Source organism: Notolepis coatsorum (genome assembly GCF_963971535.1).
Source record: "Notolepis coatsorum genome assembly, chromosome: 6".
In the NCBI taxonomy this organism is placed as follows: domain Eukaryota; kingdom Metazoa; phylum Chordata; class Actinopteri; order Aulopiformes; family Paralepididae; genus Notolepis; species Notolepis coatsorum.
Window position 1 is genome coordinate 112,954,158 of NC_140170.1, and position 14,402 is coordinate 112,968,559.

The window sequence follows — 14,402 nt, forward strand, 5'->3', positions numbered from 1 at the left end:
TAGCAGGGGCAATTAAATCAGGGACCAATTTCAGAAGTTTCCCGTCAAGACCGTCAACACCTGGTGGTTTGTTTTTAGTGGTACTTAACATATGTTCTACATTACTTATAGTCACGCTATCAAAATTAAATTGACAATTTTTATCTTTCATTATTTTATTCTTTATTAATAAATACGATTTTTCATTATCTATTGTTTGCATATTATTCCTTAAATTATCTACTTTTCCAATAAAATAATTGTTAATATGATTAGCAATCTCAACTGGTTTGGTGAGGAATTTTCCTTCTGTTTCTAGAAAGGATGGGGTAGGTTTCTTATTCCTGCCCATTATTTAATTTAGAGTATTCCATAATAATTTACTGTAATTTTTTATATAATTAAACCTATTTTCATAATACAATTTCTTCTTTTTATTACATTTTGTAACAACATTTCTTAATTTACAATATACCTCCCAGTCTGATTTATAACCTGATGTATTTGCTATTAATTTAGCTCGATTACGTTCTATCATATATTCTTTTAGTTCAGCATCCAACCATGGTGTTCTGACGCTTATGACGGTAAACTTTCTCAATGGTGCATGTTTGTCAACAAGTGGCATAAAAATGGTATCAAATTCCCATAGAGATTTTTCAGTGGCTGTGTGTGGCTGCCGAGAGACCAGCTTCTTGGAGCCGTTTCCTTCCCTGGGTCGAGTACTCCATCAACTCCATGGTCAGTTCCGCCACCGGCCTCTCACCCTTTGAGGTATCCCTGGACTACCAACCCCCTCTTTTCCCTGCGCAGGAGACGGAGGTGGCAGTTCCCTCCGTACAGGACCACCTCGACCGGTGCCGTCGGGTCTGGGAGATCGCCAGGACCGCGCTGCTCCGGTCGTCAGAGCGCGCCTGTCGTGGGGCTGACCGGCGCCGGGTTCCTGCGCCGACGTACCACCCTGGGCAGAGGGTGTGGCTTTCCGCGAGGGACCTCCCACTTCGGTCCTCGGCCAAGAAACGTAACCCCCGGTTCGTCGGACCTTTCGAGGTTCTGAAGGTACTCAGTCCGGCGGCGGTGCGCCTTAAGCTTCCTGCGTCCATGCACATTCACCCCGTTTTCCATGTGTCCCGGGTTAAGCCTGTCTCTCTCAGTCCCCTGATGCCTCCTGCTCCGGAACCACCTCCTCCCAAGATGGTGGACGGTCACCCCCAGTGGCAGGTCCGCCGGTTGATGGGCGTTCGACGGCGGGGTCGGGGGTTCCAGTACCTGGTGGACTGGGAGGGGTACGGTCCGGAGGAACGGAGCTGGGTCTCCCGCCAGCTCATCGTGGATCCCGGCCTGATCACCGACTTCCATCGTGCCCATCCGGGCGAGCCGGGTCGACCTGGTCGCCGGGTGGCTCCCGTGGAGAGGGGGGTACTGTGAGGTTTGGTCCGCTCCCCACCCACTCGCTCCGTTCCTTTAAGGTATTTTGTTAATTAATTGCATTCCCCACCACACGCTCCGTTCCTGTAAGATGCCGTGTTGATTGGTGCTCTCCCCACCACACGCTTCTGGAGCAATGATCAATTTCATCCCGCAGCTGTCACAGCTTGTCATCAGCACCCTCTGGCTTTATATACCCTGATTCCCCTAATATCGATGTTGGATCGTTTTGAATATTCCCTGCATTTGCCTGTTCTTTCCCGTCGCTGTTCCCTGTCTGTTGCTCCCCAGGACTCTCGTGAAGTATCCCTGTGGAGAACCTGATTCCCCGTACGAAGCCGCGCCTCGTTTATCTGCCCGCTTTACGCGTTGCGCTCTGGTGAGTTTTTGGAAACAGTTCTTTTTGGATCACCCGTTTTTTGTGTGTTTGTGAAACACCGAAGAGATCCCGTTTTTGTTATACTGTTCTCACCTAATTTTTGTTGTTGGATTTACACTTTGGATTACCGTATTGTTTTTTCTCTGGACTCTGCTAACTGTGTGTATCACACCGAAGATCAAGTCACTTGGATTTTTATTTGGATCAGTCACCTCTCTGTTTCTGTTGTGCGCTGAGCTAACTGGGATTTCTCTCTCTCCCTCCGTTTCCACCTGGAGTGTATGCTGGGAGGATCTGCAGAGCGGCTCAGACGTCACAAGCTAATTCCTCACCACCACCTACTGGGAGAATCTGCAGAGCCGCAACATTCTTCACATGCCAGATTCCCTGTTTGTTCTGTTGCTCAACCTAATTCTATCTTGTGACTCTGAGAATAAATACGCCCTTGCTTTGGCTAACTCTGAAACAACTCTCTCTGTGCCGTTGCGCTTGGGGTCGGTTACAAACCCTAACAGATAGGATCTTTGAAGAACAGGAACTAACAGGGTTTAGAGCCAGGAACACATATCTTCGCATCATAAACTGAAAATACAGTTGAGGTCAGAGTGCTGTTGACTTAGCCGGACCAACTGGGCCCTTCAGGAAGTGCTAGTGAAATGGCAGCTGGCAAGAGAGATTATGCGTTACCAAACTATGAAAAAGCTAAATTCAAAAGTAACATAGTCATCAACTAAAAGATAGTATAGGAGCAAGCAGCAAGTAGAAACAAACACTTTAGTACCATGAATGACACAAATTGGCCACTGAGAAAGCTAAATGTACCATTGTGAACTTATATAAGGAACTAGGTTAATCAAGATTCATAAAATGGTGTTAAAAACAACTGGTAAAAAGCTAAGTTAGATTAAACCATATTATCTATGCAGGAAAACAAGTAAACAAAGTAAACTCAACAAACTACTTAATTAGTTTCTATATAAAATGAGTACTCCCCTTTTCTTGACTCTGACTGTATCACAGAAACAGTAATGTGTCTGCAACTCTGGTAAGTCATAAAATGAAAGTAAGTAATACTGAATATAGTTATGTCACATGTCCTGATGAAATGGCTGCATCCTTTTGACAGGTATGATAAGTGTCTGTGTGGCGCTCATTCTGCGGTCTGTGGGTAAGAGTTTTTAATCAATCAAATTCGATTTAATCCGTATCGCCATGAGACGGCCAAAACCCTAGTCTCTACCACCTCCTTACATGGAGTTGACTGATCAACTGTAAGATGACAGACAGCAGAAAAGAGCGTTAGCCAATAGGAAAACGGCCGAGCCCTCGAGAACGTGACATCACGTCTCAGGGGCTCGAAAGGGGGGGAAGGGTTTTTCTCCTCCTTTTAAGCAGGGATGCAGAAACGGAGAAAGGGAGCGCTCAGACGAAACCGAGACGGAGACGGAGACGGAGACTAAACAGCTTGAGACTCGAACCTGGAAAACTCCACCACTGAACGAGAAAAGAGATGCCATAACGAGGAAGCTCTCCTGAAAAGCTGCTTAGAGATAGAAATAATTGATGCTGTAAAAACCTGATGCTTAAGCTGTTGTTTTTCATTAAAAACAGACAGATCTGTTTTGAACCCGTTGCGCTGACTCCGTCTCCAATCCTTTTAAAAGAACTTGTTACAAAAACGTGTGAGTACCATTCGCAGAGTACAGTAGCTTATCCACTATACAACTTGATACTTAAAGCTACATAGAATCATTGAAAAGACATGTTATGAGTAATTGAGAAAATAAATCAAGCCCCAAAAAACAGGACTACTCTCAATAAAGAGGTATAGTATAAAAGTAAATAAGCCACAAGGACACCTCCTAATAAAGGAGTTTATATTGGAAAAAGTTAAACAATAAACCTACACTAAGGGAGTTTATGTGTAGAATCACGTGAGTAGCCTAAAATAAGAATGACTACCATAAAGCTCAATTCTGAATCAGAGATCAGACTACACTTCAATATAATGAGCGTGACCAAAAGGACAGCCAACACTAGGAAATGAAAAAGCAGTTGACACTGCGATCTCCAAACTTAAATAGACTCCACATGGCCATAGGCACAGCTGCACTGCATCAGGTGCAATCAAGCCCACACACATTAACCACAGGGAACAGGGATTGACAGCTATCCCTCACAGAGAGGTGAAATAAAGCAAAAATAGACAGCTGTCCCTCACAGAAAGGTGAAATAAGGCAAAAACCATGACACTAGCAGTCACTTTAGCATGAACACACACACACACACACATGCTGCACACGCTCACACTCAACGGTCACTTTACACAATGAAAGGTCACTTTAAAAACAAGAACGGGAGTGGTTCTTGTATTGTAAACAGATGGATATAGCAAGTTAGCATAAAGACATAGTATAACTGTAGATTGTATAGTATAGCATTGTATACTAGTGTACATAAGACCCAGTGCCTCATCCGTAGCTAACAGTGTATTGCACTATCGCAGGACCTTAGCATGTCTTACCATGCTTTTTGTAAACTTTATGTAGTATGTACATACCTGTTATGTCTTATTCTTATTACTTGTATTATTGCACAAATATCTTATTCTCATCCTATTCTTATTATTGTATTATTGCACAATCTTTGCGGGCAAGACCCCCCGCAATTCACTGTATACTTGTATGCTGTGACAAATAAAACTCTTGACTTGACTTGATCTGGGATCAGTGAGCAGGAATGAGCAGCCTGAAGCTGACTCTAGAGTAGATCAGTGACCAGGAATATTTGTCTTGATGAAGTGAACTATCCAATGCCTTGTTGTCTCAAGCAGCTGCTTGTGATGGTGGTGAATTAGAATTAGAATCTTAATTTACCAAGTACATTTTACATCCTCTGCAATTAACCCATCCAAACTATTTAGCCACAGTCCCGCGCCCAGGGACAAACTCTTGTTCTAATACCAGTACACAGGTCAAAGGCAATGGCAGGAGTATATAGTTTCAAGTTCAAGTTTGTTTATTAAATATCACAATAAAATACATGTACTTTACGGTGAATGCTTGGTGTGCTTCATACATACAAAAAAAGTAAGTAAGTAAGAAAGTAAGTAAGTAAAAAGTAAGTTAAAAAAAAATTAAATAAAAAAAGTAAGTAAAGAGGAATATACAATATACATATACAATATACAGTGCAATATCCAGATTTGTAAACAGTGAGGTACAATGCAGAAAATTTGGTACAACACTTTGAGGTAAGGTGCAATTTCAAATGAGATAGTGCAAATCTCTTTAATAATAGATAAATATAATGTAGTGTTAAAGTGTCTAAAGTGAGTGTTAAGGTGAGTGTTTGTTTAAAGGTTAGTGTGTGCATGTGGATGTGTGTGCAATGAGTGTAGATGATGGGTTGGTACATGGAGTCATTGAGCATCCTGATGGCCTGGGGATAGAAGCTCCTTTTGAGTCTTTGATTGATTGATTGAAAATGTTATTAATAGATTGCAGAATGGGTACAATACAGTACAGCTCAATACACACAATTGTTAAGGGGATGCAGACCAGAGAAAGACTTTCGTTTTGTTTACATCAGGGTCCCCCATTTTCAATTCATAACATTTATGACATACACAACATACTGTACAAATATACAGTACTGTTTATTTACAGACAGAGTTTATAAAAGAGAATATATACATTTGAGGGGGAGGAAAATGTACATTGGGGTTGGGTGGAGGGGGGGGGGGGTTGGACATTTACCGGGGCCAGTTTCGAATTGCAGCCTCCCGTAGGTGCTTTTTTAGAGCGGTTTTGAAGGTGGGTAGGGAATCACATTATTTTACGGCTGTGGGTAGGGCGTTCTACATTGTTGTGGCATAATTGCGAAACGTGTTTAGTCCCTTGTTTGAGCCAAATCTGGGTTGGACATGATTTGTGGAACTCCCTCTGGTGTTGTGGTTGTGGTATTCACTGATCTTTGGGAAGTATTTCGACATGTACTGGCCATGAGACTCCGGTAGCACTTGCCTGACCGCAACAGTTCAAAGAGGCAGTTGTTTGGGTGACTAGAGTCTTTGGTTATTCTCTTAGCCTTGGCCTTGCAACGCTTGTTGTAAATGTCCTGGAGAGTGGGAAGCCCACCTCCAATTGTGCGTTCGGCTGAACGTGCCACTCTCTGTAGTCTGCTGCGGTCGTGTGCTATTCCCTGTTACCAGTCAGGATGCTCTCTATTGTGCATGAGTAGAAGTTCTTAAGGATCTTCTGACTCCCTTTGAACTTCCTTAGGTGCCTAAGGAAGTAGAGGCATTGCCGTGCCTTCTTCACTACACTGTCCACTGTGTGTGGTCCATGTCAAGTCCTCGGATATGTGGACTCCGAGGTACTTAAAACGGTTCACTCTCTCTACCAGGGCCCCGTCGATGCTGAGGGGGCTGTAGTCCCCTCTACACTAGATCACTGGGTAACATTATCACGTCTCATGGCTTCTCCTATCATTGTTATGCCAACGATACTCAACTCTTCCTCTCCTTCCCTCCCTCAGATATCCACGTCTCTGAGCGGATCTCGGCCTGTCTGTCCGACATCTCGGCCTGGATGACGACCAACCACCTCAAACTGAACCTAAGCAAAACAGAATTGCTACACCTGCCGGCCAAATCCTCCACCCTGACGACCTTTCCATCACAGTCGAGAATGCAGCTGTGAACGCGTCCCCGACCGCCAAGAACCTTGGTGTTGTCCTCGACGACCAGTTGAACTTCTCTGCTCACATCGCAGCGACAACCAGAACCTGCAGATTCCTCCTGAGCAACGTCAGAAGGATCCGCCCCTTCCTGACAAAAGAAGCCACCCAACTCCTCGTCCAATCAACAGTCATCTCCCGCCTCGACTACTGCAACGCACTGCTCGCTGGCCTCCCGGCCACTGCCACTAAGCCTCTTCAACTCATTCAGAACGCAGCGGCCCGCCTGATCTCAAACCTACCGAAGTCGGCCCATGTCATCCCACTTCTTAGGGACCTGCACTGGCTCCCCATTGCTGCACGAATCCGCTTCAAGGCCCTTGACCTAGCATACGGTGCGGCAAAGGGAACCGCTCCCGCCTACCTCCGGTCAATGGTCTCTAACTACACACCCTCTGGCCGCCTCAGACCTACTCATATCCAAGCTCCGGGAGGGTCATCAAAGAGAAGTCGCCTATTCTCAGTCCTTGCCCCACAATGGTGGAATGAACTACCCATCCCAGTTAGGACAGCCGAAACCCGTCCAATCTTTCGCCGTCAACTAAAGACGCACTTCTTCAACCATTATCTGAATTAAAAAGAAAAAAGAAAAATAAATATCTAACACTAACTAACCTTACTGTCATCCACTTGTCCTAATAAACTAACCTACACTGTAGCACTCAACACTTTGATGAACATTGCTCAGCTGATAGAGTTGTGCCCTTCCTGATGACTTTTCGTACAGAACTTGTAAGTCGCTTTGGATAAAAGCGTCAGCTAAATGACTAAATGTAAAATGTAAATGTAGTCCCTGGCCCCCGACCTCCTAAAGTCCACAATCATCTCTTTCATTTTGCTGACGTTCAGGGAGAGACTGTTCTCCCGGCACCACAGCACCAGGTTCTCTACCACTCCCAGGTAGGCCCTCTCATCTTTTGCAGAGATCAGGCCCACCACAACTGTGTCGTCAGAAAACGTGATAATTGTGTTCATGTGTGTACAGCGAGTAGAGGAGGGGGCTCAGAACACAGCCCTGGGGGGCACCTGTGTTGAGAGTGGTGGATGAGGAGGTGTAGTTGCCTGCTCTCACCACCTGGGGTCTTCCTGTCAGGAAGTCCAAGACCCACTGGCAGATGTCGTACTTCAAGCCCAGGTCTCTGAGCTTGACTACGAGCTTGGAGGGGACTATGGTATTGAAAGCTGAGCTGTAGTCAATAAATAGCATTCTCACATAGTTCCCCTGCCTCTTGTCCAGGTGTGATGCTGCTGTGTGCAGCACATGGGCTATGGCGTCCTCTGTGGACCTGTTGGGGCGATATTCAAATTGCAGGGGGTCCAAGGTGTTGGGGAGGGAGGAACAGATGTATCCCTTCACTAGCTTCATGGCAAAGCACTTCATGGCTATGGAGGTGAGAGCTACAGGGCGATAGTCGTTGAGGCAAGCGGGCAGGGATTTTTTAGGTACAGGGATAATGGTGGACTTTTTCAGACAGGTGGGGATGACAGACTGTTCTAAGGACAGGTTGAATATGTCAGTGAATACCGGGGCCAGTTGGTCGGCACAGACTTTTAGGATGCGGCCGGGGATACCGTCCGGTCCTGCTGCCTTCCTGGTATTCACTTTCTTAAAGGTCCTCCTCACCTCATGTTCTGTTATCCTGAATACTGAGTCTCCATCGGCAGTGGCTCTATTCTACATTGCAGTGGCCTGTAGGCTGTTGTTGTTATTTACAGCCTCAAGGTATTGAGTTAATTTGCCAGGGAGATATCATTATTCAGCATGGGGCTATTTTATGGTGGGGAGGAAATTGGAGTACCTTGATGAAGCATGCAAACTCCACACAGAAAGTCCCCCTCTCTAGTCGAGTTCGAACCCAGGACCTTCTTGCTGTGAGGCAGCAATGCTAACCACTGCACCACCGTGCCACCTTATTGAACGTTTGCTTCATCTACTGTTGATGTTTATTATTGCTCTTGATAAAGGTATCAATGAAAAGATTACAGTAAATATGCATTTTATAGGTAATGATCATCTTTACTCACATTTTTCTTATCGTCTGATCCTTTCTTGCGCTCCTTGTTGGCCATGTTCACACCGACACGCAGAGTCTCAAACACTGGGTCGGTGCGGTTGGACTGCGCTGCCAATAGAAAGGCATCGATAAACAACAATTATATACATTTTATTTTAAATTAAATGTTTATTTACACAGGGAAGGTTTGCTAAGCATGCATGTTCTTTTTTTCAGCATGGACCTGCTATGCACTCAGACAGTTACACACATCCGCCCCTTGGAACTTAAGCCTCGTTTGCACCGCTGGAACTTTCCCCCGGAACTAACAACCTTTTTACTAACTCTTTTACTAGTGTTTGCACTGGGGGTAATAATAATAATAAATTGTATTTGTAATGCACTTTATATTTGTAACAAATCTCAAAGTGCTACATGAAAGGAGATAAAGATAATAAAATAAAAATTAATAAAACAACCAATGAAATGAAAGAAACATTCAGATCAAAGTCAGCTCTAGACAGCAAAAAAAAGAAAAGATCACGTTTTTAAAAACACACAAGCCATCAGTAGGTCCATTTATGGAAATACGTTGTTAAAAATAAATGTTTTTAGTCCCCTTTTAAATGCGTCAACGGACTGTGGTGCTCTTAGATGGCCGGGGAGGGCATTCCACAGCCGAGGAGCAGCTGAGCAGAAGGCCCGGTTCGTCTTGTGTTTGGATTTGAGTGTGTTTGAGTTTCCAGAGCGGATTGAGCGGATTGAGCGGATTGAGCGGGTGGAGGTTGGGGGAGCGATGAGTTCCATTAGATAGGAGGGGGCGTTGCTGTTGATGCACTGATGGGTAAGGAGGGATACCTTGTACTCTATCCTGAAGGAGATGGGAAACCAGTGTAGAGAATGAAGTATGGGTGTGATATGTTCATATTTCCGCACTCTCATCAGGATCCTAGCAGCACAGTTCTGCTGTAGTCTGGGTAGGACTTTTCCGAAGTTCAGGAACTTTGGGGGGTGGTGCTTGCAGTGCGGAACATTCTGAATGGTCGAGTACTTGCAGCATTTAATACAAGTTTAACCAACATTTAAAAAAATCTGCAGCACAAACCACTTTTTTTGTTACAGTTTTTCTCAATTGCTTTGGTGCATTTCTCTGATCAGAATTAAAGTTCTCATAACTGTTAGTTCAACCTCCACAACATTTTGTAAATTGTGCACATCATAGTAGCAGTTTCTCATTCCTCCGAACAAATTGCAAATGCTTTTGGACATGCATCAATTGCTTTCATACAATTCTCTGCTGTTTTATAACATTATCATTTGCTTAGGTCATGTCAGTCAAAATGAACTATACTTATGACTGCTGAATAGTCATTCCCTATAAAACTAATAGTCCTCATTTCATTGCTTGAGTCATTACATACAAATATGTTGAACTAGTTGTCAAAATCTGTCAAGCAAATCTTATACATTTCTTTATAATTTTTCCCCTGAATGGAGCTGGATGCCAGGGAATCGCTGCACACATTCATATATGTTGATGAGGCGGGTTTCAATCTGGCAAAAGGTAGAAGGCGTGGAAGGAATCGTATTGGACAGAGAGCAACCACTGATGTCCCAGGCCAACGAGGAGGGAATATTACAATGTGTGCAGCCATCTCAGAAAACGGCGTCCTCACCCATATGCCCCGCATTGGTCCATACAACACACAACATCTGCTGACTTTTTTAGACACTCTTTACAGGGACATAATCCCTGAGAATGAGAGGGGTCTAAATGACGACCATCTGACCAAGTACGTTGTTGTATGGGATAATGTGCGTTTTCACCATGCAATTCTGGTCACACAGTGGTTTGCAGCACATGAAAGGATGCTGGTGGAATATCTCCCTCCCTACTCCCCATTCCTGAATACAATAGCCAGACAGACAGGAACGTCTGGATGTGAATGAATGATTTACAGTACTGTGTATGTTGTATGTTCCAATTCAGTTCCAATATGTACTGCAATATTGTTTACAGTTGTGCACAGCTCTACCCAAAGGCCAAAGGGTGTTTCTTATGTTTGTTGTAAATTAGTTTGTATTTTTCTTTTGCACAATGCTGTGAACAAATTAAAATTGCAAAGAGCATATGCAGTAAAAATGTGAAACATACGTGTCTTGTACTCATTTACCTCACTAAATACAGCAATGTGTAACTGTAGATTTCAAATGGCTGTGCAAATAGTGTATAGTGCTGTCTTGAGCATTTTCAGAAAGTGTCACCAAGATCTGACTTTTTTTGCATTGGAAAACACTTACAGAGTGAACTGTCATAACGAAAACATGGCAAACCATTTGACTATCTTGTTCATAAACAATGGTGTCAGGACTTTTCATTTTGATGACAGTGACACTTTCATTGACATGAATACTTGCTTTTGAGGAATGAATTATCCATTTTGAGCAAGTGACATGCTTCTGCAGGTTATCACCTAGGTTTTGCAGTTTGTACTAATTGTTTTGAGAAATGCACTAACAGTTATGAGAACTTTAATTCTGATCAGAGAAATGCACCAAAGCAATTGAGAAAAACTGTAATTGAGCTAAGCATTAAAAACATTTCCCCCCAGCAAATCTTTTAGTTACATCAATATTGTGCGGTCAGAACAGTCTTAAGTTTGTAGCTTAAGTATTTAATGAGACATTTAATGTCCATTTGGTCAATGTCATCTGCTTCCAACCAGGAAATGCAAATGTGAAATTATAAACGGATAAATCTAGTGATCTATGCACAAAAGTGATAATGTTTTTCCAGAAAATCTCTTAATTACAATTAGATTGTATGAACTGAGTAGGTGAAATATGTTTGCAGGTCAAGTAAAGATCACTATTGCCTATTATTACTAGGCAATTCGGCATGCCTTGTTTGGAAACATGAGTCATGTCTTCTGGACTCTGAGAGTTGCCAGTGAATTGCCAGTGCAGTGTTGCGCGTTCCTGTTCCAATGCAAGGGGACCAATATACGGCAAAATAGTGTGCAGGGAACATTGGTCTGTTCATTTAACTGTGTACCTTTTATCAATTAATAAGGTATTTAATGAGTTAAAAAACAGAGGCCTGGCAAATAAAGGTGTCATAATCACGGCGAGAGCCTTCCTCACCCCTCCTCCTTCCACACCATCACGGCGAGAGCCTTCCTCACCCCTCATCCTTCCACACCCTTATATGGGCAGCATCCGACCCCAGCATTCCCACGCTGCCAGAGGGACATCAATCAGCGCGGCTGTGAGGGATTCCCTCATCAACAAACCCCTACATCAGCCCACGGATCCTGCTCTCCCTCGTCGCAGTGTTAACCTAACAACCTAGGTACGACGACGCACACTAGCCTTGCTACTCTATCCTTGTTGCCTGCCTTGTCCTAATATTTGTTCTCCCTGTGCCTGCAGGACCACCTCTCCCGAGCTACGCCGTCTCCCGAGACACCACCCGCCTGGACGCTCCTGTGCTGCACGAGGAGTGCACCTGCTCGCGTCTACTTGCACATTCCTGTACTATCATACCTGTCTGCTGGTGCCTACATTAAAACCAACCTAAAACGCTCCATTCTCTCTCCTCTTGTGTTCTGCTATTGGGCTCCGCCACTCCTGCCCTAACAAAAGGCATTTATGGTTTGGAGGGGCAGCAAGCAGTTTCATGCCACTTTCAGTGTCAAGCTTGTAGAACTAATATCCATTTTAAATATTAGGGGGGAAATCGGAATGGGTACCGCTTGACAGTATCCTAGGAACCATAATTTGTGCCTGGCCCCAAGTTTGGGAAATGTTGGTCTGTAAATGTTCTAAGTAGACCATCCTTACATGGGGGTTGGTGTCTTTACCTGGTTACTATTTTAAAGGCACAACGTGATTACGGTATGGCACTGCTGTATGTACGGTAGACAATAGCATCCGTCTTGGTGTGGATTTTAGTTTCATCTGCAGTAATATTGATAAGATTCATGCAAATAACAGCTGATACCATTTTAGGTACAATAGGTAGGACAGTGTGTACATGTTGGACTCACAGAATGGCAGCAGCTGTGAGACTGTAGCGTTCTGTTGACTGCTGTAGAGAGGAGAGCTGTAGGCCCTTCTGAAGCCTGGAGGCTAGAGGAAGATGAAAGGGGACCAGCGGAAAGGAGGGGAGGGGATGAAAAGAGATGAGTGGAGAAGGTGGAGAGAGGAGAGGATGCAAGGAGAGGAAGGGAGGGGAGGGGGTGAGGAGAGACGAGTGGAGAAGGTGGGCAGGGAGAGAGGAGAAGACGGAAGGAGAGGAAGGGAGGGGAGGTCAGGACAAAATAAGTAGGACATTAGAGGAGGGAAGAGAGGAATATAAACTATATCAGGTTTCTGGGGTCCCCTAAGAAAAACTATAATATCTGTATTATCCGATAGTTATTTTGAAATGAACCAACCATTGACAAGCTCACAGGTTTATCTATATTCTGTTGACGAATGAAACCTTGTTTTTAGCATTATGTTGCACAGTGTGTATATGATATGCGTAAACATATTTCTAACTGGTATATTCTCAAACCTCAACATCAGCTGTTAAAAATGGTTGTGAATCTCTGCACTATAGCCTACTGTATGGTCATGTAAAAACAGATATCAACACTGAAGATCTGCATGTTATGAATTAAACCATTACAATTAAAGGAACACTCACAATTTTACCAAAGCATTTCTGGAACTCCACGTAGGACTGACACTGGTGGTGAATGTTGGTCTTGCAGTTCTTGCATCTCAATGCAAACTTATTGTTGACTGAGAGACAATAAGAGAAAGTGATATTACATTGTGAACTGTACTTTAATAGAGGTAGAATCTGTAATGCTTGTCAGACAGTGACCTCTAGGAAAGAGGTCCGCTTGGTATTGCGCTTTGTTTACTTTTGTTTTGGTCTGTTGTGTGGGTTGGAGTTTAGTAACTTATTCTACTGTGAATTTCTTGAGAGCTCTCTTGGTAGAGCCTGAGTTGTGGCCAGCAACAGCAACCCTTCCCCTAAACCCTCTGAAATCCAACCCACACATCAGACAAAAACTAAAAGAAAATATTTAAACAAAGCACAATACCAAGAGGGTATCTTTTGCCTAAAGGTCACTGTTTGACAATATTACAGATTCTACCTTTAATGAGTATAGTGTGCTAAAGTGCACCCCTGTCTGCTCTGCAGCAAAGTACACAGAACAACAAAGCCTTACGGACTATCATGCGAGCGCAGACGTCACAGAACTTTGGTTTCTTGCAGTAGTGGTCCTTGAACTTGTGAGGCTTGTCATTGATTGGCTTAATGGGATCTTGAGAAAGGGGCGTGTCTTTCTCCTCCTCCTCAACCTCCTCATCATAGATGAAATACACCTGGAGACAGATGGAGGGATGAGGACAGATAGGATAGATTAAAGAGGAAAGGAAGAAAACTAGACTGGGTAGACTCAAGACAGGGCAACACATTCTTATTGTGGATTAAAGACACACACATGCGCGCATGCACACACACACACACACACACACACACACACACACACACACACACACACACACACACATTTCCATTGTATCAGAATACAGTCAGACTACACAAGAAAGACCAAGGTGCATCAGGTGGTTGAACAGCAGAGCCAATAAAACAACCAATTACAAAGCCAAACCATGACGTAATTGTAACACAAACCAAACCAAACTACACGAGACGACTCGGTCAGTAAGATCAACACTGACCCACTTGGGTTGTTCAGTCACTGTTCAGTATCAAACCCAGACTCCTGATACCCTGCAGCTCAGTATGAAACTCAGATTCCTGATACCACATTTCCCTTCCACTTTTCTATTAGAAGGCTTTTATTATTACAGAGCCA

The 14,402-nt window shown here is 43.8% G+C and overlaps 1 protein-coding gene across 1 annotated transcript in view; it reads right to left on the reverse strand.

Annotated features, from left to right (window-relative positions):
* The window catches only part of stac3 (SH3 and cysteine rich domain 3), a gene marked incomplete at both ends in the record, with an annotated part of 91,535 nt that overhangs the window by 73,245 nt on the left and 3,888 nt on the right, over nucleotides 1–14,402 (reverse strand). Inside the window, 4 exons of the mRNA XM_084316218.1 lie at nucleotides 8,552–8,649; nucleotides 12,570–12,651; nucleotides 13,214–13,311; nucleotides 13,749–13,905. Coding sequence (XP_084172344.1) covers nucleotides 8,552–8,649; nucleotides 12,570–12,651; nucleotides 13,214–13,311; nucleotides 13,749–13,905 — 435 coding nt within the window. The remainder of the gene's footprint in view (nucleotides 1–8,551; nucleotides 8,650–12,569; nucleotides 12,652–13,213; nucleotides 13,312–13,748; nucleotides 13,906–14,402) is intronic.